The sequence below is a fragment of the Tricharina praecox genome (genome assembly GCF_024521635.1).
Source record: "Tricharina praecox strain CBS 144465 chromosome Unknown BZA05scaffold_33, whole genome shotgun sequence".
Lineage (NCBI taxonomy): Eukaryota > Fungi > Ascomycota > Pezizomycetes > Pezizales > Pyronemataceae > Tricharina > Tricharina praecox.
The window spans coordinates 145,364-169,665 of NW_026250435.1; the positions used below are offsets into that span (position 1 = coordinate 145,364).

Sequence of the window (24,302 nt, forward strand, 5' to 3'; positions counted from 1 at the left end):
ACTCGGTCCACAGCCCCAAGGACGTCGACGGAGAGGCTGCCGAGGAGGCCGCCGTCAAGGAGAAGGAGGCCAAGGAGGCTAAGGCTGTCGAGGAAGCCACCGCTGCCGCCGCCGCCGCGAATGAGCAGGAGACTAAGCCGGCTGTCGTCGAGGAGGTCAAGGCTACCGAGGAGGCACCCAAGGAGGCACCTAAGGAGGAGGCCGCGCCAATCGTGAGCGTCACCACCCCCGCTGAGACCACCGTGGAAGAACCGAAGGTCGCCGAGATTCCCGTCGTGGCTGTCCCTGAGACCGCTACAGTAGCCGAAATCGAGGCCCCTAAGGCCGAGGAGACGCCGGTTGCCAAGAAGGAGGAGGAGGTCACCCCCTTGCCCCTTACCGAGCCCGTCACCGCCGAAGTCGTCGTCGCCGAGGCCGCCACGCAGCCAATCACTGAGGTCGAGGTTCGCGAGGATGCTCCAGCGGCTCCCAAAGACATCTCCGAGGTCCCCATTCCTGCGCCCATCGCTCTCACCGAGGCCCCCAAGGTCGAGGAGAAGAAGGAGTAAACATTTGCACATGTTCCACTATTGATACTAGTTTTTTCATCCTTTTTCTCTCTCTGGCATTTTGGCTAGTGCTGTGTACGGGCGTTCTTTTCCGTTTCATTTCATTCCCTTCTCTTTTTTTTCAATTGTCCTGCTTTGTTCTTTTCCTTTCTTTCGTCGTCATCGACTCTCGGGGACGTGTGATGGATGGATGGGTGGGGGAGTGCATTGGGAAAAACAACAAATCGGTGAAGAGATTCTGAGGCGGATATAAAAAAGCGAGCGTGTTCTTTTCTTCACTTTGCTGTCTTGTTTGGAGGGAAAAGAAGCGGTGTTTTCAATGTTGATATCCCACTTCCTCTTTCTTTCGATTGTCTTGTGATTTTCACGTCTGCTCTGCTTTTGCGTCCGTCTGTTGTGTTGATCTTCTTTGCTGTGTTGTGTCTTTCTCTGTCTGCGGTTGTTGTTGTCGTTGACGATGTTTTCTAATGTTTAATGCGTTGTTGCAACTGTTCGTTTGCCCACTGTACTTTAGGATCAAGGAATGGGGGAGGAGGGGGAGGAGGGGGTGGAAAGCGACGTTGGGGATTCGTCTAGTTACCTACATAGAGGAGAACCAAAGATTGAGGTTAGAACAAGCTTTTTTTTTTTGCCCTGCAGCTTCGCCCGGTGCATTGAGTTCGACCAACAAAAGTCATGGCGTGTGCAAATACAATGTGTATGCAGTCACCTTTCTGCCGAGCGAGTCCATCTATCCAATAACCTTCGTCCTTCGGGATGGTCATATATATGTAGAGTACTGGCTGGATGTTCAAAGTTCAGTGGCGATATGACTGGGGGTAAGAGCATAAACCTTGTATTTGTAGTTGACTCGAACGGAAACTCGTTGCGGTTCGTTGGACACAGCCCGTGACCTGACTGAAAGGTTTTGGCTATGACGCGCTATGTAAATATCCCTGCTTCGAAAACGGACAGCTCACATGCACGCACGCGGAGCATCTCCGAAAGAAAGGTATGAGAGCGGAAGTGCTCTGAGCCGCCCCGCAACCACTCCCTACTATCACTACCACAACCACCGCCTCTTCGCGGATTATCATCACAAGTTCACAACAAACCAACACCACGCACACCCCCGACACCACATGCTCCAACCGCAACAATGCTCCTCGTGCACACCACCGGCAGCACTCGAATCGGCGAGGTGCGCCGGTACACAATAACGTACACGCCGTCGTCTGACCGGCTGCTGCCATTGCCTGCCGCGCTGCACCTACGGATCAAGAACACCGCGCCGCTGCCGTTCCGCGCCGCGTACCTGCACGGCCCGTACACGCTGTACGTGTCCGTGCGGCGCCAGGAGTTCGAGCCGTGGACGAGCAGTACGCCCGGCACCAGGGAGCGCGACGAGGAGCTGCAGGGAGAGCGCGATAGGGGCCAGGGGAAGCAGGAGGGCGGGATTCCGGTGTAGGTCACTCGGGAACAGATGGAGGGGGGGAGGGGGCGCTTGTGCTGACGATGATGGGGGGAGGGCAGCTACGATCCGCACCTCAAAGCCGGCGCCTCGTTCTACGCGACGCTGCCGATCCCGCCAGAGCTGATCGAGGACTCGATGCGGATATTCCGCGAATCGGGCGCGCCAGATGCTCCCGGCTGTCGGAAGGGGTACGAACACGGCGGGCGCATGAGTCTGGACGGGAAACGCACGTTCTCGCGCGATCCGAAGCGACGCCGCAGCGTCACGTGGATCATCGAGGTCATCAGTCAGGTGATCTTCTCGACGACGGCGACGGTCGGCTACGAGATACTGCTCGGGAGAGACGAGAAGTGCCTCAGCTTTGCGTATCCGCTTGGCAGCGGGAATACTACGCCGCGGCCCGGGAGCTCGGGAAGTGATGGTACGGGAGCAGAGAATGGCGTGTTGTCTCGTGCGGTGCAAGTGAAGTTGCAGGGGACGAAGGAGCTATGGGAGACACCTGCGTTTCCGAGTTGGCAGGAGGGGCTGACGAGGGAGGAGATGGCGAGGGATCCAGAGGAGCAGGATGAGGCGCGGGAGAGAAGGAGAAAGCAGAAAGTGAAGAGAAAGACGAAGGATGTGCATTTGGTTATTCTCACACATGGTTTGCATAGTAATACCGGTGCGGATATGCTATTTTTGAAGGAGTCGATCGATGAGGAGGAGAGGAAGGCGACACTGATGCGGAGGAAGCTCGTCGAGGAGGGCAAGATGTCTGCCGCCGAGGAGGAGAATGCCGAGCAGGTGATTGTGCGCGGGTTCCACGACAACAGCTGTCGCACCGAACGAGGGATCAAGTATCTCGGGAAGAGACTCGCGAGATTCGTCCTCCACACCGCACGTCCAAACCATCCTCCGCTGCCGCAATCGGGCCGCAATAAGTTGCACAAACCGAGGAAGCCGCATCATCACCCGCATCTGACTCCCGAAGCAAGGGATAACGGACTGCCAGGGCTGAACGACGGGGCTGGGGATGTACCACCGTACAAGATTACAAGTATTTCATTTATCGGCCATTCCCTCGGAGGCCTGGTGCAGACGTATGCGATTGCTTACATCCACGCACACTCGCCCACCTTCTTTCAAGAGATCAAACCGGTCAATTTTGTCGCGCTTGCAACACCATTTTTAGGATTGTCCAACGAGAACCCGCTCTACGTTCGGTTCGCACTCGACTTTGGGCTGGTGGGAAAGACTGGACAAGATTTGGGCCTGAAGTGGAGGGCTCCCGGCGCGTTTGCGGCGTTTGGTGGCAATGGGACAGCATCCAAGTCTGCGGGTGGTGATGGAAGTTCTAAGCCTCTTCTCAGAATCCTGCCCACGGGACCGGCGCACGAAGTTCTCAAGATGTTCCGTAATCGGACGGTGTACGCAAATGTTGTCAACGACGGAATCGTTCCACTCCGCACTAGTTGCTTGCTATTCCTAGATTGGAAGGGACTCGGCAGGGTTGACAAGGCGAGGAGAGAGAATGGTCCTGTCGGTGGCCTGGTTGAGTGGGGCTGGGGCCAACTCGTGAGTACCAGTACGGCAACCTCTGCGAGTAAACCACTGCCGCCGACGGGATTTGGGTTTCCGGGTGGGTTTGGGAATACATTTTGGAGCAAGAGTGGAGACTCGGCCACTTCTTCGACAGTGGTGCCGCCTACCATCGTCGCTCACGGCACTGCAGAGGAGCCAGCGGCCCAGCGACTTATAGAAAACAATCCGGTTACTGAAGCACCGCTCACCAATGAGCCCTCGGCGAGGGAGCGCAGCCAGCAACAGCAGCTCACCATTTCTGCACCACCCTCCCAACCCTCATCTCCCAGCATCAAACCCACGCCCAATCCGTTCAGTGCATTCATGACTCTCCTTCGCCCACACGCTGGCACTAAGTCCAAACCGGCAGGAAAGATCTACCACCGCTCCCAGACCCACTCCACTGTGTCTTCGGCCGAATCATCATCCGCAGATTTGGCCCTCTCCTCGCCCAGCGACGAGCCCACCACTCTCGAAGCGCCGCCCAAAACCTCCATCTTGGAAGCCGCGGGCGACGTCCTCAACCCACCCCTCCCCAGCACCGAATTCCTGATCGACCCCGGCTCGCGCCCACAAACAATCTTCCACGACCGCGTCTACCACGCGGACGAAATCCCGCCGCTGCCCGCCTCCAAACGCAGCACCGGCCTCGCCAACATATCCACAGCGGCCAGCAACATTCCCGTGGAAGAAAAGATCGCGCGTGCCTACCACAAAGGCATGTCGTGGCGCAAAGTCCTTGTGCGGCTCGAGCCCGACGCGCACAACAACATGGTGGTCCGGCGCATGTTCGCCAACGCCTACGGCTGGCCGGTAATCCAGCACCTGGTCGAAACGCACTTCGGCATGAGCTACGAAGCGGTCACCCCGGACGCCTTCGAGGGCCGCCAGGAGCGCGCAGATACCCCCGAGGGACTTACCGAGGCCACCTCCCCGACCGTCGCGAAAGCGCCCCCGGACACCCCGACCCGCCGCCGCAGCGACACTGTCGATACTGCTTCGTGGACGTCGGACGCGTTCAACATCTCGGACGACGACGTGTCGACGACCGACTCCGAGGAGGACGCGAACGCGGAGGAAACACTGCAGGCGTTCCTGGGTCTGCCCCCTACGCCGCAGAAGCAGCAGCTCGAGCGCGGGACTACAGAGGTCTCCAAGGTCTCTGCCGAAGCTGCGGCGGCGGGTGGCGTCGGCACCGGTGGAACTGTGGGCTTGGGACTAAGGAATCTCAGCTTTGGAAGCGGTCCTGGCGGGGGCTGGGGAGAACGCAGGAGGAGCGGCGAGAGCGAGAGGCGCAGCGAGGCTGTTAAGATGCTGGAGCGCTGTAGTAGTACTACTACCGTGAGACAGGCGCAGAAGACTAGTATTGGGAGTTCCGGCGGTAGTCCGGCGAGTGGCAGCGGTGGGGAGGTGTGGAGGGAGGGCGAGAGGGAGGGGCTGCTTGAGGGGGAACACGAGGAACGGGAGGAACGTGGGGAGGAAAGGGGCACGAAAAGTAATGATACCGTTAGGCAGGTGAGAAGGATCAGTGCCGTTGGCGGGCCGGCGAGTGGGAATGGGACGCATGTCGAGGCGGAGAGCGAGGGGTTGTTGGCGGGGCAGGAGCAAGTAGAAGAGGGGTTATTGGCGGGACAGGAACAGGAAGAGGAACAGGCGGAGGAGCGTGTACAAAGCACTGTGACGGGCACGGAATAGCGATGATGTGCGGAGGAGTTGCATATATTGGTGTTTTTTTGAGCGGCTTTTTCTCTATATCATCTTGCTTGGTCTTGTGTGTTGAGGATAGTATGGATGTCTGTATGCATACCTAGAATGGGATTTGAGGGTTATATCAGTCACTAGGTCGGGGTGGAATCTGGACGCGAATCGAAAATTGTAATAGTAAGGCGGCTTTATTCATCCTTTACTTGGTACATTCGAATTTCAGTCACTCATCTCTCGTCAAAACTCGGCACCACGCATATTGCCACGCACCATATGCTCTTACTAGTATACGTGGGCGTTTGTACAGTACGTACCCCTTAAATCTCTGGCTACCAGCCCCACATTCACCACTCTATCCGTTCATCAACGAGTTTATGAGTTTAATAAACGAGTTGATTGTCGTGTCACCGAGATGCGGTGCTTGCATGTGGTTTTGTCGTCCACTAGAATCCAGGCCATCACCTTCGCTCTTCACGTGGTAACCACTGGTATCATCGCTCATCACTGCTCGTCACGTGACACAATTGCTCATCGCCGGGTAAACTACCCGCCAAAAGGCAGAAATCCACACAGCTAGCCCGCAGCGGGTTGACTTGCAGACATCTAAGGCACGCCGCACGACGACATGCGGTGCGCGGCGGATGATCAGATAATCATTGATAAGCCTCTTGGCATGACACACAATTTATCAGATGGTCTGATATCTGCAGCCTTTCTTCGCCGGCTGCTATCTTTTCGGCGCGGAGTGGCCGGCCAGGGTTCCGTGCGTGCGTGAGACCACACGGCGACGGATGCCTGGCCACACACGTGTCTCGCCAGCATGCTTCGATGATGAATGAGCCCGACCAATTCGCTCACCAGCCGTCATAGAAAGTCTTCACAGAGATCATACATATCATCATGCGCACCCGTTGTTATCCGCATCGGTATGCATAGCACTTCCTTCTTTCGTGCCAGCTGTCGAAAGGAATCATCATCATCCTCTCCGGACAATATCCGTGTCCGTCGACACTCTGCCGGCCAGTCACCCCCCCTCCCTCCCATCCCAGAAACATTCCCGGAGGTCGTCATCCCCCCCCACACCACCAACTCACCACTCACCACTCACCGCCCATCATCCGCCAACCAGCAGGCAGGCCCCCGCCGCACCCGCCCCACACCGGATCGACGAGGCGGATCGCGACGAAACGGAGCTTACCATATTAAGCCCCCGCACGGAAAGCCCCTGCTAGAACCTCTACATGTCGACACCTGCATCACCGTCCGCGCATGGCAGTGGCCGGCGCAGCAGCAGCAGCCGAATCCCTCCAGGAGGAGGAGGAGGAGGAGGAGGGGGAGGAGGAGGAGGAGGGGGAGGAGGACGAGGCCTCTCGCACCGGCTCACCCCGCCCCTGTCTCACCGACCTGATCGCTCGCCGAACCCCAGTAGCAGCACCAGTAGTAGTCACACCCATGGCTCATACGCCAACACCGACTCTCCTCCGCTAGACCACGAGCCGGAACTCGAGTTGTCGTCGCTTCCTTCCCCGCGACTTACTCGTGCCAGCGCTAACCGCGGGAGCCCTCTTGCTTTTCTCCCCACCACCGCCGAAGACGACGCAGACCCGTACCCCTCCCGTTCTCCCGCCAGCTACTTATCGGACCGCGACCGCCCGTTGACATCCCCCTCCGCCGCCGCTGCCGTCGCCGCAGCTTCATACCTCTCGTACGACTCCGGCCACGAGCTCGATCGCAACCGCCGCCCACCGCGCCGACCACCACCACCACCGCCAAAACAATCACACTACTCACAACACCGACCAAACACTGATACTAGCGGCTTCGACTTCGGCTTGGGCTTTGGCGCCAAATTATCCGGCTGGTACAATCACATGAAGGCGACACATTTTCCGCTGCTGCGTTCGTCGCCAGCAGTAGGCACCGGCAGCTACGGAGCCCTTCCGACGAGCTACCAGGGATCCGGTGCATCTTCGGAGACCCCCTCGGACGAGGACCACGGTGCTACCACGGAGGAAGATGAGGGACCGCTGTCATCTGCTACCGACGGACTGATGGGTGGTGGTGGGACTCGCAACAGAAAATGGAAGGGCATACGGACGGGTGTGGAAACAAGAGAAGGACTAGAAGGCTATCAGATGGACCCGAATGAAGCAGGGAGTGAGTCGGAAGCCGTGCTGGATATTGACGACGAAGAGGACAACGAGGAAGAGGAGGAGGAAGACGAAAATGACCCAAAGGATAATTCACCCTACCCGGAAGTGCGCGCATCCGTCCTGGCGACCGATGACGAGTCCCTGTCGATCAACACGCCCAGAATGTGGACCCTGTCACTGCTCTTCACGCTCGTCGGGTCGTCGACGAACCTGTTCTTTTCGCTGCGCTACCCGTCCATATCGATAACCCCAGTGATCGCCTTGTTGCTCGCGCATCCTTTAGGAAAGCTCTGGGACCAAGCCTTTCCCAATGACCTTGAAAATGAAGTCAAACCGACGGGGACGCTGGGTCGGTTCAGAAGTTGGCTGGGCCAGGGGCGGTGGAATAGGAAGGAACACGCTTGCGTATATATCAGTAGCAACGTCTCCTTTGGCTTTGCCTTTGCTACCGACGTAAGGCTCTTGTGTCTGGACGGCCCGTGGTTTCGACAGGCGCCAGGGATGACTTTTGGCTGATGATCCTCTCTCCCCATAGGTGATCGTTGAGCAAACGCACTTCTACCATCAGGACCCTGGCGTTGTTTACCAGATCCTCCTGACGTTGTCGACTCAAATTCTGGGCTACACGTTTGCCGGGTTGACGCGGCAGTGGCTGGTACGGCCAAGTAGCATGATCTGGCCAGGAACTTTGATGTCCACGGCGATGTTCACGACATTGCACGGCGAAGAAAATAAGCCAGCCGATGGGTGGGAAGTTTCGCGGTGGAGGTTTTTCGTGAGTCCTTTCGCACCTAACAGTATTCTAGTGATCTGCACGTCGTTATCAGATCATTTGATAGCTGCCTGCAGAAGTGTGTTTCGAAACCACAGGTCCGCTAACCGTGATGACAGAATTATGTTTTCGCCGGAGGCTTCGTATGGTATTTCGTTCCAGGCTTCCTGATGCCCGCGCTCAGTTACTTCAACGCTGCGACGTGGTTTGCTCCCGATAATGTCGTCATCTCGAACTTGGTATGCCACATCGCCGTCCCACCTGCAGGAACGTATGCGCCCGCTAACTGCGATCACAGTTTGGTGTCAGGTCGGGCTTGGGAATGCTGCCGGTGACCTTTGACTGGGCGCAGATTTCGTACATCGGATCGCCGCTAATGACACCGTTCTGGGCTGCTGCAAATGTGGTTGGAGGGCTGATACTCGTGATGTGGATCATCGCGCCAATCATGTGTACGCTGCCGTGCACGTTGTTGTTGCTGTCGCAGGATAATTATCTGACCGCTTCGCAGATTACTCGAATGTGTTTTACAGTTCGTACATGCCAATACTGTCGAGTGATGTGTTTGACAACACGGCGCAGACATACAACGTTTCGCGCATTCTCACGCCACAGTTCTTGTTCGACGAGGAGGCGTACAAAGACTACAGCAAGGTGTTTATGCCGATCACGTAGGTCCCCTGATCATCGTGCGTTGTCGTCGGCCGTCGGCTGATGAGGAGGGGGGGGCGTTGCAGATATGTACTCTCGTACGGCCTGCAGTTTGCCGCGCTGACAGCTTTGGTCACACACACGGCCTGTTGGCACGGGAAGGACATCTGGCGCCAGTGGAAGAAGGTCATGCAGGCTCCCTCCCGACGGCCTGCAGGTGGTGCCGAATATGCTCCGATCGCGACACCATCGTCTTCGGCGGGGGGGAGGCGCGCCAGGCGGCGTAGGAGCCGTCGTCTGTCGACTGTCAGCGACGGCGAGTGGGAGGAGATGGTCAATGGCGATGATGTTCACATACGGCTGATGAAGAAGTACGAGGAGTGTCCCACGAGCTGGTACCTTGCGACCTTTGTTGTTATGGTTGCGGTCGGCATCTTCGTCGTCGAGTATTATCCCGTGCACCTTCCGTGGTACGGGCTTCTGCTGGCGTTGGGCGTTTGCGGCGTCTTCTTCGTTCCCATCGGGATCGTCATGGCGATCACCAACACGCAGTCATCGCTCTTCCTCGTGTGTCAGCTCATCTGCGGCACCATCTTCCCCGGCCGCCCGGTCGCCAACATGGTGTTCGTCATGTACGGGTACATCACGTCCACACAGGGGCTCAAATTCGCAGCGGACCTAAAGCTGGGGCATTACATGAAGATCCCGCCGCGCCTCCTGTTCAACATCCAGCTCTTCGCCACGGTAGTCGGCTGTCTGACGCAGATCGGAGTGCTGAACTGGATGTTCAACAACATCCCCGGGATCTGCACGCCCGAGGCGCTGAACGGCTTTACGTGTCCCATCGCGCGCGTGCACTTCAACGGCTCGATCCTGTGGGGGGTCGTAGGACCCGGCCGCTTCTTCGGCTCGAAAGAGCTTTACCGGCCATTGATCTGGGCGTTCCTGATCGGTGCGATCGCGCCAGTCAGTATCTGGCTCATCTGGCGGGCGCGCGGGAAGCCGCGCCGCTCCTTCCTCAAGGCCATCTCGTTGCCTGTGCTCTTCGGCTCGCTGTCGTGGATCCCGCCCGCTACGGGACTCAACTTCTCCGCTTGGGCGATTGTGTGCTACGTCTTCAATTGGGTACTCCGTAGGCGCCGCACAGAGTGGTGGGGGAAGTACACCATGACCCTCAGTGCCGCGCTCGACGCGAGTTTGGCCTTCGGCCTGGTCGTCGTGTTCTTTGCGCTGCTCTATCCCGGCTGGGGATGGCTGGAGAATCTGCAGTGGTGGGGTACGAAAGTGCATACGCAGGGCTGCGACTGGAGGGGCTGTGCGTTTAATGAAGTACCCGAGGGCGGAACGTTCGGGCCGAAGTTTGGGAGCTGGTAAGAGGGGGTTTATTTTTTCTGTCCGGGGAGATATTTTGGAAGGCGGGTTGTAGGTATAATAATGAATACTGACACTGCGTTTGTGGTAGATTTGGGGTTTTGCTGCTGATTGTTGTGTTCATTTGCACTGCGTTTCGCCTGCTTGCTCCTGTCTGACTCACGACTGCTTTCGCCTGCAACTGCTTTCGCCTGCTATCCTATCACTCCTCCTCCTCCTCCACTTCGTTCGTTCGTTCGTTCTGCGTTTTGGCGTGCATGCGACTGCGACTGCGACTGCGCTTTCGCTTCGTTCTTCGCTTCGTTTTTCGGTTTCGGTTTGGATTGTTTTTTCGTCTTGGATTGTTTCGGCTTCGGGTCGTTGGATGTGCTAATCTAGAGTGACTTATTTGCTTGTTTACATAGATGTTTTATCGGTTACTTGACTGTGGCTTAGGTCTGTAGGATGTGATGTAGGATGTGAGATGTACTGTGTACTGGTACTGTGTCGACGTGGACGTGGATATGAACGCATGTGTATCAATATTTCATGGGCAGAAGGCAGAAGGCCGAGATGCGCGTACGTGATGACTACTTTGTGGAAATGGGAGAGTATGGCTATGGGGTGGATGGATGGATGAATGAACGGTGTAGTACGTGGACATCGGGAACTACATGGGCTTGATGTGATGTGATATCTCGACTTTCAGTGCACGGGTTATGCAGTGTTTATCTATTATTCTATCAAACCCAGGCCGCAGGGTATATGTCTATGTCACTACTCCGATCTACTCATCGTCGCTATCCACGACGACAGCTCTTCTCCTTCGAGCAGCTACCGGTTTATCCTCCTCGCTCTCACTGTCGGCGTCTTCAGCTTCATCGACGACGGAAACGTCTCGCATAACCACATCCTCTTTTTCGGAATCGGAGCTGGAGTAGATGATCACCGCGCCAGTTTTCCTCGTGATCGGCTCGATGGTGCTTTCCCTCTCCCTCTCCCTCTCCCTCCCCCCCTCGTCGTCCGAGTCATCATCATTAAAGATACTCTTCTTCTCCTTCTCCGGCTTGTCCACCTTCTTCCTCCGTTTCGTTGGCGCCTCCCTTTCCCCGTCCCCGTCCCCCTCCTCCCCATCACTCCCACCACCCCTCACCAGCGGCAGCTTCTCAGGCCTAACCACCGGCTGCGGTCCGAGACTTCTAATCTCCCTCTCGCGGGCATAAAACATCTCGTCACCCTCGACATCACTGTTGTCATCACTATCGTGCACAAACTTGTCGCTCTTGATCTTCGACAGCTTTAGTCTCTCCGCCTCCTCGCGCTTCCGGCGCTTCTCGAGGGCTAGCGCGCTGAGCTCTTCGTTCGCCGCCTCCGCCTCGACTACCAGGCGCCGCTTGCGTTTGGCGCCCTTGCTGCGCTGCGGCGCGTGCACGCTGGTTGGACCGCCGGGCTCGAATAAGCCTGTGGCCTCGTCCTCCTCGTCGGCGGAGGAGCCTGAGGAGTCGGAAGACAGCACGGGGCGGCGGGTGCGCGCTGTGGTGGAGGGGAGTTTGCGCTTTAGCAGGTCAGCGGCGGCGGTGTTGTCGAACGTTGGAGGGTCGTTGGCGAATTTCTGCAGGAGTGTTAGGTTCTCGGCCAGGGTTTGCGAGGTGTGGCGCGCCGGGATGAGCCATTTCGTCTCTGGCGTCTCGTTTGGTTCTACGGGTTCGCAGCCTACGAGCTTGAGAAGGAAGCGCAGGACTGCGTCCTTGAATAGCGCCCGCGCGCGCTCGTCGGTTCTGGGGTCAATGAGGATGTCGGGTGGTGTGCCGGCGGTGGTGGGGGAAGGTGCGGCTTCTGATGAGGGACCGTGGGCTTCGAGCGTGAGACGCGCCGCGGATTCGTCTTCGAAGGATTTGCGCTCCGTTACGGCTTTCCTGATGACGTCCTTGAGCCACTCCACGTCGCTGGACTTGTTGTCGTCCAGTAGTGCGGCAACTCCGACGCCAACCTGGTCCGAGTGTGATTGTACCCCCGAGCCAGGTTTGATCATGAGCTCCGCTGCGGCACGCGGTTTTGCGACGTGCAATTCCTTGGTGTAGCCGTGCTGGAGGTAGTGCGTCGTACTGGAGAGCTTCGTGAAGAGGAGCTCCACATACATCGCCGGCTCGGCCTCCAATTTCTTGAACAGCTTCCGCAGGAAATGTTTTGTGAACTGGTCGACCTCCTTGTATGCCGGATGCTTCCTGTCCAGAGCCGCGGAGCCCTGCATCATGCGATGCAGCAGATTCACCAGATCCAGTCTGTACAGCAGCACCTCCATCTTCCTCTTTTCCGAGATGCGATGAAACATCTTGATGGCGCGCATGATCTGGGTCGCATTGAGCTCCTGATAGTAGGTGAGAAACGCGATAAACGTGTTGATGCAGTTCTGGTTCAGGTATTTGGCCTCGAACTTTGTGAAGTCGAAGGCGCGCTCTGCAGCTGCACTTTTGCTGGCGGCGACCAGCTCAGAATCGTCTTCTTCGTGCTCGGCGGCTTCGCCGAGGGCGGCGGCCTTTTCTTTGGCTTTTTTGGACTGGCGCCGGCGTGACCGAACAAACATGTGTTCGTGCTGCTGTGAGTACTTCTCGAGGAGCTTGAGGTGGACGTATGCCATCTCTGTGCAGTCATCGAGCCATCTATACGGTCAGCTGTTGCCACACCGGATCAATGGAAGCCACGTACTTGAACGGCTGTTTTGTATACGACCGGCAGATGTTGTAAATCAAATCCATAGTCGTCTCTTCGTAGAATAGACGGTTCTGTATATTCTCGGCAATCTCCTGGTCGTCCTCGATCGGCGACAGTGCCATCTCCTGTACTGTATAGAGGATCTGGGTAAAGCACCTCATTCCTGCCTGCAAGGCCGTCCACTGCTTCATTTCAAACCATTCTATCATTTTCCTGTTGAGCGTGATCAGGAACTGCTGGTTGAGGACCGCCGACACGACTGCCCAACTATCCTCTTCTGCGGGGAGGCCTTTCTTTTTCCGGTCCTTCGCAGCGATCCGTCGTCTGACCCTTTCGGCTTCAAGGAGCCACGCCACGAGGGAGAAGTATTGCCTTACATGCGAATCGAGGAGGCGTTCGACATCACGGTCGATAGCTCGGCGGATAGACTCAAATAGCGGGTTGAACCCGGAATCGATGAAATCCTCAACAAACCGGCGGAAATGCTTCTTTGCGCCGGTGGTCAAGCTTACCGTCATGTCGAATTCCGTCTTGAGGGAGACGCCTGCTTTATCCGCACCCCGAGCCTTTTTCCACTTTTTCGCCTTGTCGAGCTTTTCCAGGCCGGTGTCCTTGGTCAACAAGGCATCCTGGCCGGACACGAACGACCGTGTCCCATCGGTCCTCTCCATCCAGATGGTCGAGCCGAAGCGGTTATGTCGTGTCGAAGACCTCGAGGCAGCCCGCTTCAGGTCATCTTCCCGCTTCAACAGCTGCGCAAGATCGTTCCCGCGCTTCTCCGACTCCTCGCCATCTGACCGAAAGATGGCTTCAACATCCAAGCCCTTGATAAGATGATACAACACCTCCATAACAACTGTATCGTGCGCCCTGAAGTCGTCCGCAATGCCGGACGCAATCGTGAGCAAGAGGTCCAGCACATTCTGCTCTGCGTACGCCGTTATAGTCGCACTCCTGTTGATCTCCTCTCCCGCCTCATTCTCGCCCGGCTCTGGGTGCTCGATGATCGCGATGTTCCGCAGTGTGTAGAGTACCAGCTTGATGATTCCTTCGTCACGAGCGCCCCGGTCGTACGACGGCATTGCCATTGCGGGGAGTGCCGCGCGGATGATGTCTTTGAGGATCTTTTTGGAACTATGTTGCAGGATTGCGGTCTTGTAGCGGGCCTGCGCGTGCTGCAGCACCGGGATGTGGCGGTGGTGGTTGACCGTCATCTGCTCGTTTTGTTTCTCGAACGGCCATGTCAATGGGGTGAGTAATTCAACTGTGAAGCCGTCAGCATTCCCGGAGCTGTGAGCGTCCACCGGCCAGAGAGAGACATACTGCACGCTACCGTTAACCGATGTATTGGCTTCACCATAGTATCCTCCTCCTTCCACATGGCAATAATCGGCAACAGATCACCTCCCACCAGGTTCATCTCGCTCAGACATCTGGCCACCTATCATCCATCATATCAGCCCTACCCCGTCCTCATCCTATCCCAGGCAGGGAGGCACAAACATCGTATCGATTCAATTTCTCATCATAAAGCTTCAGCCATCTCCGTAGATCCTTCAGACACGCAAGCGCGTCGTCGCCAAGTGTATACCTCCCATCCTCTTCGACGGACGCGCCTCCGAGCGCTGTACAAATGGAGTAGATATGAGCTCTCTGCAACCGTCAGTGATCGCCACCAGCCAGCATAGATCGGGGAGACGGACAATTAACGGGTCGACGACATCGCGGTTTTGGGCTTGGACTGCGGCTTCCTCGGGGTCTGGGATGGATACGGGTTCGTTTCGGGACATGGTATCGTGTGTGGGGTATGTGGGTGGTGGTGGGAGGAGTGTCGAGGAGTTGTGTTTACGTGGAGGTTCGGAGAAGACGCGACGCGTAAAGATGTCCGCATTCCCCTGTCCTCCTGCCCATGCCACGCTACTGCAAGGACCGGGTTGTATGGTGCGGGAAACGTCGGTTACACAAAGGATGAGGGAAAGTTACAAGATCACGATTTAGATCAAGGTGTTACGCGGGGAAATTACTCGAGCTCTCAGTTATTTAGAGTACAACCAGAGGATTTAAAGAGGCAGAAGAAGGAGGGGTGTGTCTATTGAGCTGGCATCGTGTGGTCTGGCGGCACTGGCCTTCCCAGTAATTTCTCTGGCGACAACTTCCGTCGACTAAAGCCAATTCCCCATCGATTCGTACTGGCTTCTTTTCACCAAGTTCTCATTTCTTGCTGCTCTCATTCGTGGAAAAGATACATGGTAAAAGTGGCCAAGATAACTACACTCGGTACTCGAAGGTAAAAGGCACGAGTTCGGAGTTCCTAGTTATGTGAAGACTGATTAAACCCCACAGAGAAACAATATCTAAGGCTACTTATATGAAAGTACACAAAAGAAAAGGAAACCCCCAACAGTACCAAGCAGCAAGTGAGTAGAGCAGACAGCCCACTAATCGCCTGGCAACTCCGTCAAGTCAACAATGGGGATCCCCTCGAGAGTGAAGGATTCGTCGTCAGCCCTCGCTCTGGGCGTGAGCCTTTTAACCCTCTTCGCCGCGAGTTCAGCAGCAGAAAAGGGCTGGGAATGGATTTCCGATTTCGGCTCAGGCTCTAGCTTCGCTTCTGATTCTTGAGAAACCTGGAGAGCGTTAGATGCGGCTCGGATATGTGTACATACCTCAGGAAGCAGTGATGAACATCGGGCGTGACGTGGCCGGAGACATGCGGCTGGTCCTTCGCGATGATACCATGCAATTGAAGACTGCTTCTCTTCATGTAGTAAAAGCGAAACCGGACATACGGCGGTCCTTTAGGGCTGTCGATGAAGCTGGTGATGCCCCAATGCAGATGGGTTGGGGGCAGCGCAACCGGATCACCGAAGCTATGGTTCAGTCAGTTCGTACGTACGACGCCTCACGAAGAGACGAGGCTGTGTACCAGACCATAGCCGATATGTCTTTGCCTTTTGCATTTTTCTCGTGCAAGATCTCCGGCCTATGCCGGGTTCGGGGCTCGTCCTGGTAAACTTTCGGCCGATCCCTATCGTGCGGTTTAACGTAGGCGCGATACACCGACAACTCGATTACCCCGATAGCTGCGGCATCCTCCTTCCCCAGTTGGATTCCATCACTATCTTCAGTCATCTGGACTTCACGGGAATAGTACGGCAAGCGTTGGTTGTCAGCAATCCGGAAGCCGGTGCAGTAACCTCCAGCTGGTTCATAAGTCTTTTTACGCCCGGAGGGTACGGAGGGTGCGCAGGGTGTGGGGGGTACAAAAGGTCCGCGCCAATGGAAACCAGGATCGCGAAATAAGTTTCTGAGACCGCCTCAACGTAAACCGACGCAACAGCTTGGGCGCTGCCGTCAGGGGGCTCGTCGCATGGATACTCGAGCAGCGGTACCCGGGTCGCCAGGTCGCAAAGCTCGGCTCTGACTCCACGATGGGTTGGCATGGTGGGCCTGAATTGCTGGTCGGGGTATTAGATGGGACGAAAGGTGGGATGAGGAGATGTGGGGCGAGACGTGAGAAACCGAGAAACCGAGGGCAAGCTTGGAATTTCGGTGGCCTGCAGAGGTCGACGGAGTGTATTGGGTGCAGTGGATCGTTATTGAAGCTTCACACCAGGAGCTTGACGTAAGACGGACGTGGTGGGTGGTAGTATTCCGAGTGGCGCTTAGGGTTTCCTCATAGAGCCTCGAGCCATACACAGTGTCCAAGATGCCGTCCAGTTAACGATTAGTCACTCGGTAGAAGGGATTCCGAGACGAGGTACCTTGCTACTGGTGCCGCCGAACGCCGCAAGACGTGCACCACAACCCAGAACTCGGAGGCCCGACAAACAACCGGGGCCAAATTGCGCACATTTCCTAGTACAACACCATATCGTCCGCAGTTGCCGGCTGCTGCTGTGCGGAGTCTGGCGATCCAGAGATTGATGAATGATCGCGACCTCTAGCCAGGCTTGGTCCAATCCACCGCGGCCCATACACACAGAACGAGCCATTGTAGGTGTGTACACACGGGCCCTATCCGTATAGTAAAATTCACCGCATACCTTCTACTCACACGCTCGCCTTTCCCATCCATGTGTTCCATCGACTCTCTTAAGGTTTCATATCGACATCGCGTATCTGACGTCCGTAATTAAGCAGAGTGAGATGTCACCCCTATCCACGCTAGCGTCGCAGTGACGGCACATGCCGAGGCGCTAACTCACTCTTTCCCCATCACCTCAGCGCAAAAAGTAGCGTCAAACGCGTTGGCACGCGCCACACACACCACCACGCCCCAACTAACCAACCACTCAACCCAACCATCTTTTTCATTCCCAATCCTCCCCTTACCACCACCACAAACCCACATAAAAAAAAAGAACACCAACAATCACGCCCCTCCCCACACCCCATCCATCGCGACTAATAATGTCCGGCTTCCAAGGTCCTTCCAGAGGCGGCTTTGGAGGAGGAGGAGGAGGCGGCGGAAGGCGGAGAGGAGGTCCTCCGTTCCCGCGACGGGCGGGTTACGACAGTTACAAGCCCTCTCACGACAGCAGTGCCAGCGCCGGTGGCGGAGGCGGCAGGAGTGCTAGACCGGACGATGGGCATCATGGCGGCCGGGATAGGGGGCGGGAGAGAGAGCTTCATCGTGACCGTGGATCCCGGGGAAACGACGGATTCCGGCCGGATTCCTCTACGCCCCAGATCGCCTCGGAGTACCATGTTGCAAGCCGCAGTCGTAGTCGCTCGCCAACCCATCATGATCGTGAGCGTGATCGTGATCGCGACCGCCGTGAGCACGGAAAGCCCGAGGAGCAGCAGCGGTACGGTGGAGGCAGGGACCACCGTGACCGGGACCGCGGCGGACAGCAGCACGACGTGTATGCCGGACCCGGGCAGCAGGACACATATCTCGACCAACACGACATGTACCCGCCGTTGGATCAGCGACACGACGAGCGCGCAGTGGACTCCCGTGCCGTCGTTCCCAGCAGGGCACCCTCGGGGCGAGACGACGACCGACAGCGCATTGACAACCGACAGCGTATCGAGGACCGACTGCGCGGTGACGACCGACAGCGCATTGACGATCGACCGCGCATTGACGACCGACAGCGTATTGACGACCGCCAGCGCAGCGTATCACCCTTCACTGCGCGCACACTACTCCACAAGCAATCGTCTCACAGTCGTACCCGCAGCCACTCCTCCGAGCGCCCCAATGGCAGAAACCAAGACGGCGTGCCGACGCGTCCTCGACATTTTGACAACCCAGACGTGGTCGAGCCCGCTCCACGGACGCGCTCCGCACGCCCCCCATTCCACCCCCGCCAACGTAATGTCAAAGTCGCGCGCAGCAAGGAGACCTCCGAGGCGGGGTACGCGGCCATGGCGGATCTGTACGGCGGCGCTACGCTCATCAAGCTGGGCAACGAGAGGGGCACTTACGCGTACATACACTTTCATACCCACCTGGACGCCCAAAGAGCTGTGGACGCCCGCTCCGATACCAATTGGTCCTCGGTGGTGGTCAAGGAGGGGGAGGAGGACGGTGGAATGCACGAGGCTGTACTGGTATGGGGCCGCCAGAAGCGGGGCGGCAACGCGTTCAGGAACCTGGGAGAGTAGAAGTCTTGCTGCCCCCCTGGGCAGCGAAGGTGATGTGGAGATCTGGAGATGATAGTGGAGTCGAGTCTAGTCGAGGATAGGATAGTTGATGAGAGTGTAGACGTGTGCGTGTGCGTGTGTATCTTTGTGTGTGTGTGTGTGTGTGCGTGTTTGATTGCCGTGATGTAGAGGCGACATCTCATCTATCAGTTGTGGCGGGCGAGGATCATTACCTAGGTGTGTCGTGCACGTGTACCGAGATACCAATTTCTGCCTCCATAGTACTCTCTCACTACATCTTTCCATAGCTCAGCCATGAGTAGTGCTGTTTTTCTGTTACGAGTGGGGGTTGGGGATCTGCAAGTTCGTGGGTGTTGATTCTGACTCGTGTTCACCATCCAGATCCCGTTTTTTGGTTTTGTCCAAGCATTGATTGCATACGACCTATCTAGATCGTGGAAATATCCGCCCATACACCCTCCGTTTCCACATCATCCACTGTACCTGGACCGGGCGGAAGAGTGATAAACAGTGAGAGACGATGGCCGCGCCCATCCCCTCCACGCAAACAGCTGTATCACTCCATCCCAAGTCTCCACCCAGTACTCGACAATCACTCCTCCTCCCAACGTACAGAAACATCGATACCACCTAACGAGTTCCTACCTACATAGTCAGTTGCCACAATCCACATTTGTTTACAAATACCATGATACATGATCCATCCCTCCCGGCTCGCCGCTCCACACCCTCGACCAATTCCAGCTCCCCACAGCCAGACAGCCAGACGGGCGATATCCAAAATTCACACCTGCATACTCACCCTCTCCGCCCTCATCTCGGACGCGGTATTGGCCCTTCTGCGTCGAATACAGTAATGCGCACAGCTAAATATAATTATCAAGAACGCCACGATCGTGAGCCCTATCAGCACTGCTCCGAGAGCCGCGAGGTTATCCTTGATGCGTGGTGGTGGAGAACTGCGGGTAAAGGTAGAGGGGGGTAAGCGGGTCGTGAAGGTGGAGATGGAGGCTAGAAATTTACGTGTAATTGGGGTGGGCATGAGCGGGCGCGGGTGGAAGGTCATCTTGAGATGGGCTGATTGAGAAGCAGGTAGGTCGGATGGTTGGATGGTCGGGTGGTTGGATGATATAGGTGGCTGGGAAAGGTCGAGTGGGATGGACTTGGAACCTGGAAGGCGTTGGGCTTGGAAGAGCGGTTATGATGAGCGGTGCGAATCGAGTTGATGCGGCAGGTGGAGCGGATGGCGAGATGTGAATTTATTTTCTGTTGTTGAGTTTTAGTCGGACGAGTGACGGCTCATGAGTCCACTGATTTGCATTAAACTTTCTGGCACGGGCATCACAGTGCTGGAGCCAGCACCCCTACGGCCATGTATATCACTGTTCCGTTTATGTGCAGAGAAAGGCTTCGCATGTAATTATATCTCCATAGCCATGGCCACAGATATCGCTGTTGCGCCGTCGCCTAGTGATAGCTTACCGGACCATGATAGCAGTTGCACGAGCACGGTTATTGCGTAACTTTCTCTTTGATATTTCATACAGCATGGAAATGAAACAAATCCCAGTAGAGCTCCGACACAATCCCCCCTCCCCATCGTAGGACGCCACTCATTTCATCATTATCTGCATCCCACTAGCCAAGCTCCTCACAGCTTTGCATCCGCCAATTATAATTGACAACATGCGTGTACGCCGCCTTCATCCTTTCCCTCACGAGGATCGAAGCATGCGATTCCCGCCGATTGGGCTCGGGGCGCTTTGCAAGTGGTTTCGAGAGGCCCAGGTAGACCGCCGGCAACGGCATAGAACACGTGCTGCCGTCCGTCACGACCACCTGCAGGTGGTCTTTGCCGGCGTATCCTGTAGATGCTGCGAACTCGTCACTCAATACCTGCAGGAGCTGGCCTGGCGGAGAGTTCTGGAAGAAGCTGGCGTGTGGACGCAAACTTCCGAGATCAAACACCTGTTGTGGGTGTACCTGGTTAGAATACTTCCGTTCGTGAATTCTGCATGGGGAGGTCACGGGTAAGGTTCTTTTACCTTTTGTGTGGCGTCCCACATTCGACGGTAACCGATCGGAAGTGGCTTCAAGTCCCCCAGATTGATGATGGCGATTATGATGATCAAGACGGCGCGGTGAGCCAGTCCATCTGCCGATAAAGTAGGTGCTTCTGTTTCGACACGGCATATGAGTCTGCACAGCAGGGCGATCACCCTGGTCAAAAGGCTTTGGTACCAGAACGTCTCGCGCTCCGACATAAATCTCGGGATCTTCGCAAGGAGAGGCAAGGACGAGTGCAGCACGGTCCAGGATTTGGGGAGCACAAATTCCTCAGGTCGCGACAGAAATAGCTGTGTTGATCTGTCAGCGAAGGGAGTACTAATCATATCAAGGTCTTGGGTACACATACCAATAGGATAACCAGCTCTTCGTAAACCGATAGTACCGATGCCGAGTGAACCAATTCTCCCGGTTCGTTAGAGATATCCTGAATATGCTCCAATCGAGAAAGAAGCTTGTGGAGACTCTCGCTCTATAGAAATAGCAGGTCAGCTTAGCCTTCTATAATGCAACGAGTAATTGGGATCAAATAAAACGGATCATACGAAAGGCCCTGGAAAATCACGTGCAGTCGTATTCTTTCGCACATTCCGGACGCAGGTTACAATCTCGTAGGACATAGCGAAATAAGGCTGGTTCGAATGCTGAATCTCCCGACCCCAGTACGTGTACCAGCGATCCTCGATGCCTATCAAGTTTCAGCACGCAAGGTTTCTTCAGGAGACCAGACCGCCACATACTCAAGAGCTCTGACGACCTCATCCGTTTGAGGAAGTCTGATAGAACGTCGAAAGCGACAGCTCTCTTGCAGGCCACGATGCACTGGGAGGATAGTAAAAACTCCTGAAGCGGGCGGCGGAGGCTCTCAAATTTGGGAGTGCGCAGTTTCTCTTGCAGTTGAAGAAGAACGGTAGGATCCTGCGTGTGCGATGAAGTACAACTCAGCCGTCGAATCAGTTCTTCCTTCCAGAAGTAACCTTGCCGTTATTGTTAGCACAAGCTTCTTGAAAATTGAGAGTGACCGTGGAGCTCATACAGCGGTAGTCGGCTGGTACAATGCGCCACAATGGCGAGTATATTCCGTCAATCTCAGCGAGTTTCCGACTAAGTATCCAAGAACTCTTTAACAAATCAGCATCCGGGAATCCCACAACCTGCCCACATGTAGACCCACATTTATCGCTGTAGACTGGCCACCAGTAGGAAACGTTTTTCTGGCTGCGGCATCTTTCTTCTGCTTGTTTCGCGTTCTTCTCTGCTCTTTTTCAGCTTTCTTCTTCAGCTTCTTTTTGGCTTTCTCCTGCTCCTTTCCAGTTTTCTCCCGCTGCCTTCTAGCTTTCTCCTGTTCCATTCCAGCTTTCTTTTGCTCCTTTCCGGTTGTTTTCTCCGCGGTTTCAGTTGGTTCCGCTTCGGCCTCTTTGCTTAGCCTTGCATCTAAGGCTGTCTGCGCTGCATCTAGGATCCCGCGAACATATCGCTTCATGTTGGCTGGAATATTCTCAATGACATGACAAGGGAAAGTCAATTTTCGGGACGATTCCCGGGGGAGAGTAAGGCAAGGCGATATGCTTTCCGTCAGCGGTAGGGTAGATGCCTAGGGATAGCAGGACCGAGAGTTGCACAGGACGTTCGGTTGATAGTCTTCGTTGAATTCTGACCGTTTTGTCAAGGATATCCTTGGGATCAATTTCCGGGTACTGGGAGATGAGATCTGGAAGACGCTTCGCGGCCTATAGTTGAAGTCAGATCGAGCAAGTACATAGGCACGCCCAGTGAGGCTTGTTTAGGTGTATACGAACCAGAAGAATCAGAAAGTCGTTCAGAACGGAATCTGTATTTGGTAGTTTTCCTTCCTGGATGAAGATAACGAATGCTTTGGCAATACTCTGCCATTGCGACTCCAGGACTGCAGTCTTTTCAATGGCGCTTTTCGACGAGGTCGCCATCTCCATCCACAACCCAGTTGACAACTCTCGTGCGTGCACATAGTTGATAACATTTGCCAATTCGGAATCGGGCAGGACGGTGTCATGTAGCGTGAGTAGTAAAAGCGCTTCATCCACGAGCCCAATTCTCGCCGCAAGCTCACAGGCATATTGATACCTTCCCCTCATTTTCTCCATTTCGACGACATGGTTCAGCATTTCGAAATTTCTGACTGTATTCAGCAGATAATCGGACTCTATCGGTCCAATGGACAACCAGATCTTGTGGCGTTGCTCTTTCGTCAAGACAATCTTTTTCTGTGAGAACACCAGATAGAATAATCGTGCATACTGCCTCCGACAATTCTCTTTGCTCGGTGGAAGCCTTGGAATCATTAGTCAGAGGGAGCAAAATAAGACGGATTCCGAATTACTGCACCTTTCGAGCAGAGCAGCAATTTCAGCCACATCGGCGAAGAGCCCGGAATGGAAGTAGGTAGCCAGAGCTTTTTCGTGGTCAGCAATATCAACGTATACCCTCAGCACCCGTTTAGGTGCATTCGCATCCATGAAAGCCCAAGCGGCGCGTTGTGATTTTCCATGCTTAGCCAAAAGTTCTGCAAGGCTTGTTAGCAGTTGATCTCACTCTGTGATAAGGATTGTAAGTGGGTAACTCGCCTGAGGCTGCTAGATGATTCCCAGCGGCAATTTGGCATTCTACCGCCTTGTCAACGCGCTTGGCCTTGAGGAACAGCTCACTGGCTCTGTCAAAACAGGCAAAATATTAGCTTTTGGTGCCTGTGGCCCGAAGCTCGATAGCCAAAAGCTGCACCACAAATGCTTTCGCAAGAGTCTCCTCATCTTGGTCACCGGAGTTCGAGAAACACTGTGCTGCCTTGATTTCGGATAAGATGTCACTTGACTAGTACAGGAACCATGATACGAGGTCAAGGGGTGAGTACCTGTGCATAGCTGTGTTGTCGCGGTGAGGTCAAGTATTCGGAAGCTGTGTAATACAGAATGTGTGTGGTTTCGACGTAGAAGAGGATTGGTGTGTTCTCTATGGATGCGTACATAGGTTGCCGCAGCAAAGGCTGACAATCGAAACCATTCATCGTGCGGGGTATCTGGGCACGCCCGTGTCTCGCCGGTCTGTACAACTGAAGCAGGTCGGATTGACCGCGTGTGTCGCCGGTCGGTACGGCTGACGTAGGTGGGACCGATCGACGCGGTTGATAGCAAACTGCCCTTCAGCAAAACTGACAAATGACGGTGCACTCTTCGCTTGAAGAGTTGATTAGGTACGATAACTAGGATAAGCCTGATATTCCAATGGCTTTCTGTAGCTGGATGAAGTAAAAACCGCTTCGTCACTGTCGGACCGGCGGTTCTGGTGTGGATTGAGCTACCTATGTACCAGAAAGGCTATGTTGAGTGGCTAAGGTACCTCACAGCCGTGCTGGAATTTTGGGTAGACCAGGGCGTGGTCAGCCTGGCTGACTCGGGTCGGGTTAACTGGCGGAAATCTCGAGAGGCCATCATCTTCGTAACCCACCCCTCCTCTCCTGAGTACTCGGACACTCTCCGTCCGTGGGCTTGGCCGACAGCCACAGTTGTTGGGTTGCATGTTGTCGAGCCCGCGCCGCATTGTCTCGAGTTTGGGCGCAAGGCGAAGGTGGTATAGAGCCTGTAGCTTGACGTCATCTGCAGTCACGTGTACAAATAAAGTCACATAGCCTCCGCCTCTTTCATACAATCTCCGGGTTTTCTCCTTTCTCGGTTGTTACAGAC

The 24,302-nt window shown here is 55.5% G+C and overlaps 8 protein-coding genes across 8 annotated transcripts; 4 read left to right on the forward strand and 4 right to left on the reverse strand.

The window, feature by feature from the left end:
- The first annotated feature begins 1,516 nt into the window (after positions 1 to 1,516).
- BZA05DRAFT_182114 (putative serine esterase-domain-containing protein) lies at positions 1,517 to 5,452 on the forward strand. The gene is made up of 2 exons (XM_051479315.1): positions 1,517 to 1,991; positions 2,061 to 5,452. The coding sequence occupies exons 1-2, from the start codon at positions 1,687 to 1,689 to the stop codon at positions 5,254 to 5,256; spliced, it is 3,501 nt and encodes a 1,166-aa protein (XP_051335541.1). The 5' UTR covers positions 1,517 to 1,686; the 3' UTR covers positions 5,257 to 5,452.
- Positions 5,453 to 6,506: 1,054 nt separating this feature from the next.
- On the forward strand, positions 6,507 to 10,215 carry BZA05DRAFT_422129 (sexual differentiation process protein isp4; the record flags this gene model as incomplete). The annotated part of the gene is made up of 6 exons (XM_051485775.1): positions 6,507 to 7,871; positions 7,954 to 8,193; positions 8,310 to 8,429; positions 8,489 to 8,642; positions 8,702 to 8,861; positions 8,928 to 10,215. The coding sequence occupies 6 exons, from the start codon at positions 6,507 to 6,509 to the stop codon at positions 10,213 to 10,215; spliced, it is 3,327 nt and encodes a 1,108-aa protein (XP_051335542.1).
- Positions 10,216 to 10,917: 702 nt separating this feature from the next.
- On the reverse strand, positions 10,918 to 14,772 carry BZA05DRAFT_379293 (timeless protein-domain-containing protein). The gene is made up of 5 exons (XM_051481883.1): positions 14,607 to 14,772; positions 14,407 to 14,556; positions 14,227 to 14,344; positions 12,898 to 14,167; positions 10,918 to 12,851 (listed from the first exon to the last, which is right to left on the reverse strand). Exons 1-5 carry the CDS (start codon positions 14,691 to 14,693, stop codon positions 10,979 to 10,981), a joined length of 3,498 nt encoding a protein of 1,165 aa, XP_051335543.1. The 5' UTR covers positions 14,694 to 14,772; the 3' UTR covers positions 10,918 to 10,978.
- A 336-nt stretch (positions 14,773 to 15,108) lies between these two features.
- BZA05DRAFT_410733 (uncharacterized protein) lies at positions 15,109 to 16,544 on the forward strand. The gene is made up of 2 exons (XM_051484930.1): positions 15,109 to 15,773; positions 15,830 to 16,544. Exons 1-2 carry the CDS (start codon positions 15,545 to 15,547, stop codon positions 16,204 to 16,206), a joined length of 606 nt encoding a protein of 201 aa, XP_051335544.1. The 5' UTR covers positions 15,109 to 15,544; the 3' UTR covers positions 16,207 to 16,544.
- Positions 16,545 to 17,316: 772 nt separating this feature from the next.
- Positions 17,317 to 18,519, forward strand: BZA05DRAFT_448733 (uncharacterized protein; the record flags this gene model as incomplete). The annotated part of the gene is made up of 1 exon (XM_051487283.1): positions 17,317 to 18,519. One exon carries the CDS (start codon positions 17,317 to 17,319, stop codon positions 18,517 to 18,519), a length of 1,203 nt encoding a protein of 400 aa, XP_051335545.1.
- A 1,507-nt stretch (positions 18,520 to 20,026) lies between these two features.
- BZA05DRAFT_182233 (uncharacterized protein) lies at positions 20,027 to 22,202 on the reverse strand. Its single transcript, XM_051479316.1, has 7 exons — positions 21,761 to 22,202; positions 21,623 to 21,707; positions 21,327 to 21,563; positions 21,132 to 21,274; positions 20,936 to 21,058; positions 20,565 to 20,876; positions 20,027 to 20,487 (listed from the first exon to the last, which is right to left on the reverse strand). Exons 1-7 carry the CDS (start codon positions 22,067 to 22,069, stop codon positions 20,158 to 20,160), a joined length of 1,539 nt encoding a protein of 512 aa, XP_051335546.1. The 5' UTR covers positions 22,070 to 22,202; the 3' UTR covers positions 20,027 to 20,157.
- Positions 21,686 to 23,245, reverse strand: BZA05DRAFT_182311 (uncharacterized protein). The gene is made up of 4 exons (XM_051479318.1): positions 23,190 to 23,245; positions 22,951 to 23,128; positions 22,386 to 22,896; positions 21,686 to 22,316 (listed from the first exon to the last, which is right to left on the reverse strand). Exons 2-4 carry the CDS (start codon positions 23,079 to 23,081, stop codon positions 22,086 to 22,088), a joined length of 873 nt encoding a protein of 290 aa, XP_051335547.1. The 5' UTR covers positions 23,082 to 23,128; positions 23,190 to 23,245; the 3' UTR covers positions 21,686 to 22,085.
- On the reverse strand, positions 22,976 to 24,300 carry BZA05DRAFT_182235 (uncharacterized protein). The gene is made up of 4 exons (XM_051479317.1): positions 23,959 to 24,300; positions 23,474 to 23,901; positions 23,190 to 23,275; positions 22,976 to 23,128 (listed from the first exon to the last, which is right to left on the reverse strand). The coding sequence occupies exons 1-3, from the start codon at positions 24,213 to 24,215 to the stop codon at positions 23,229 to 23,231; spliced, it is 732 nt and encodes a 243-aa protein (XP_051335548.1). The 5' UTR covers positions 24,216 to 24,300; the 3' UTR covers positions 22,976 to 23,128; positions 23,190 to 23,228.
- Between the last annotated feature and the right edge of the window lie 2 nt (positions 24,301 to 24,302).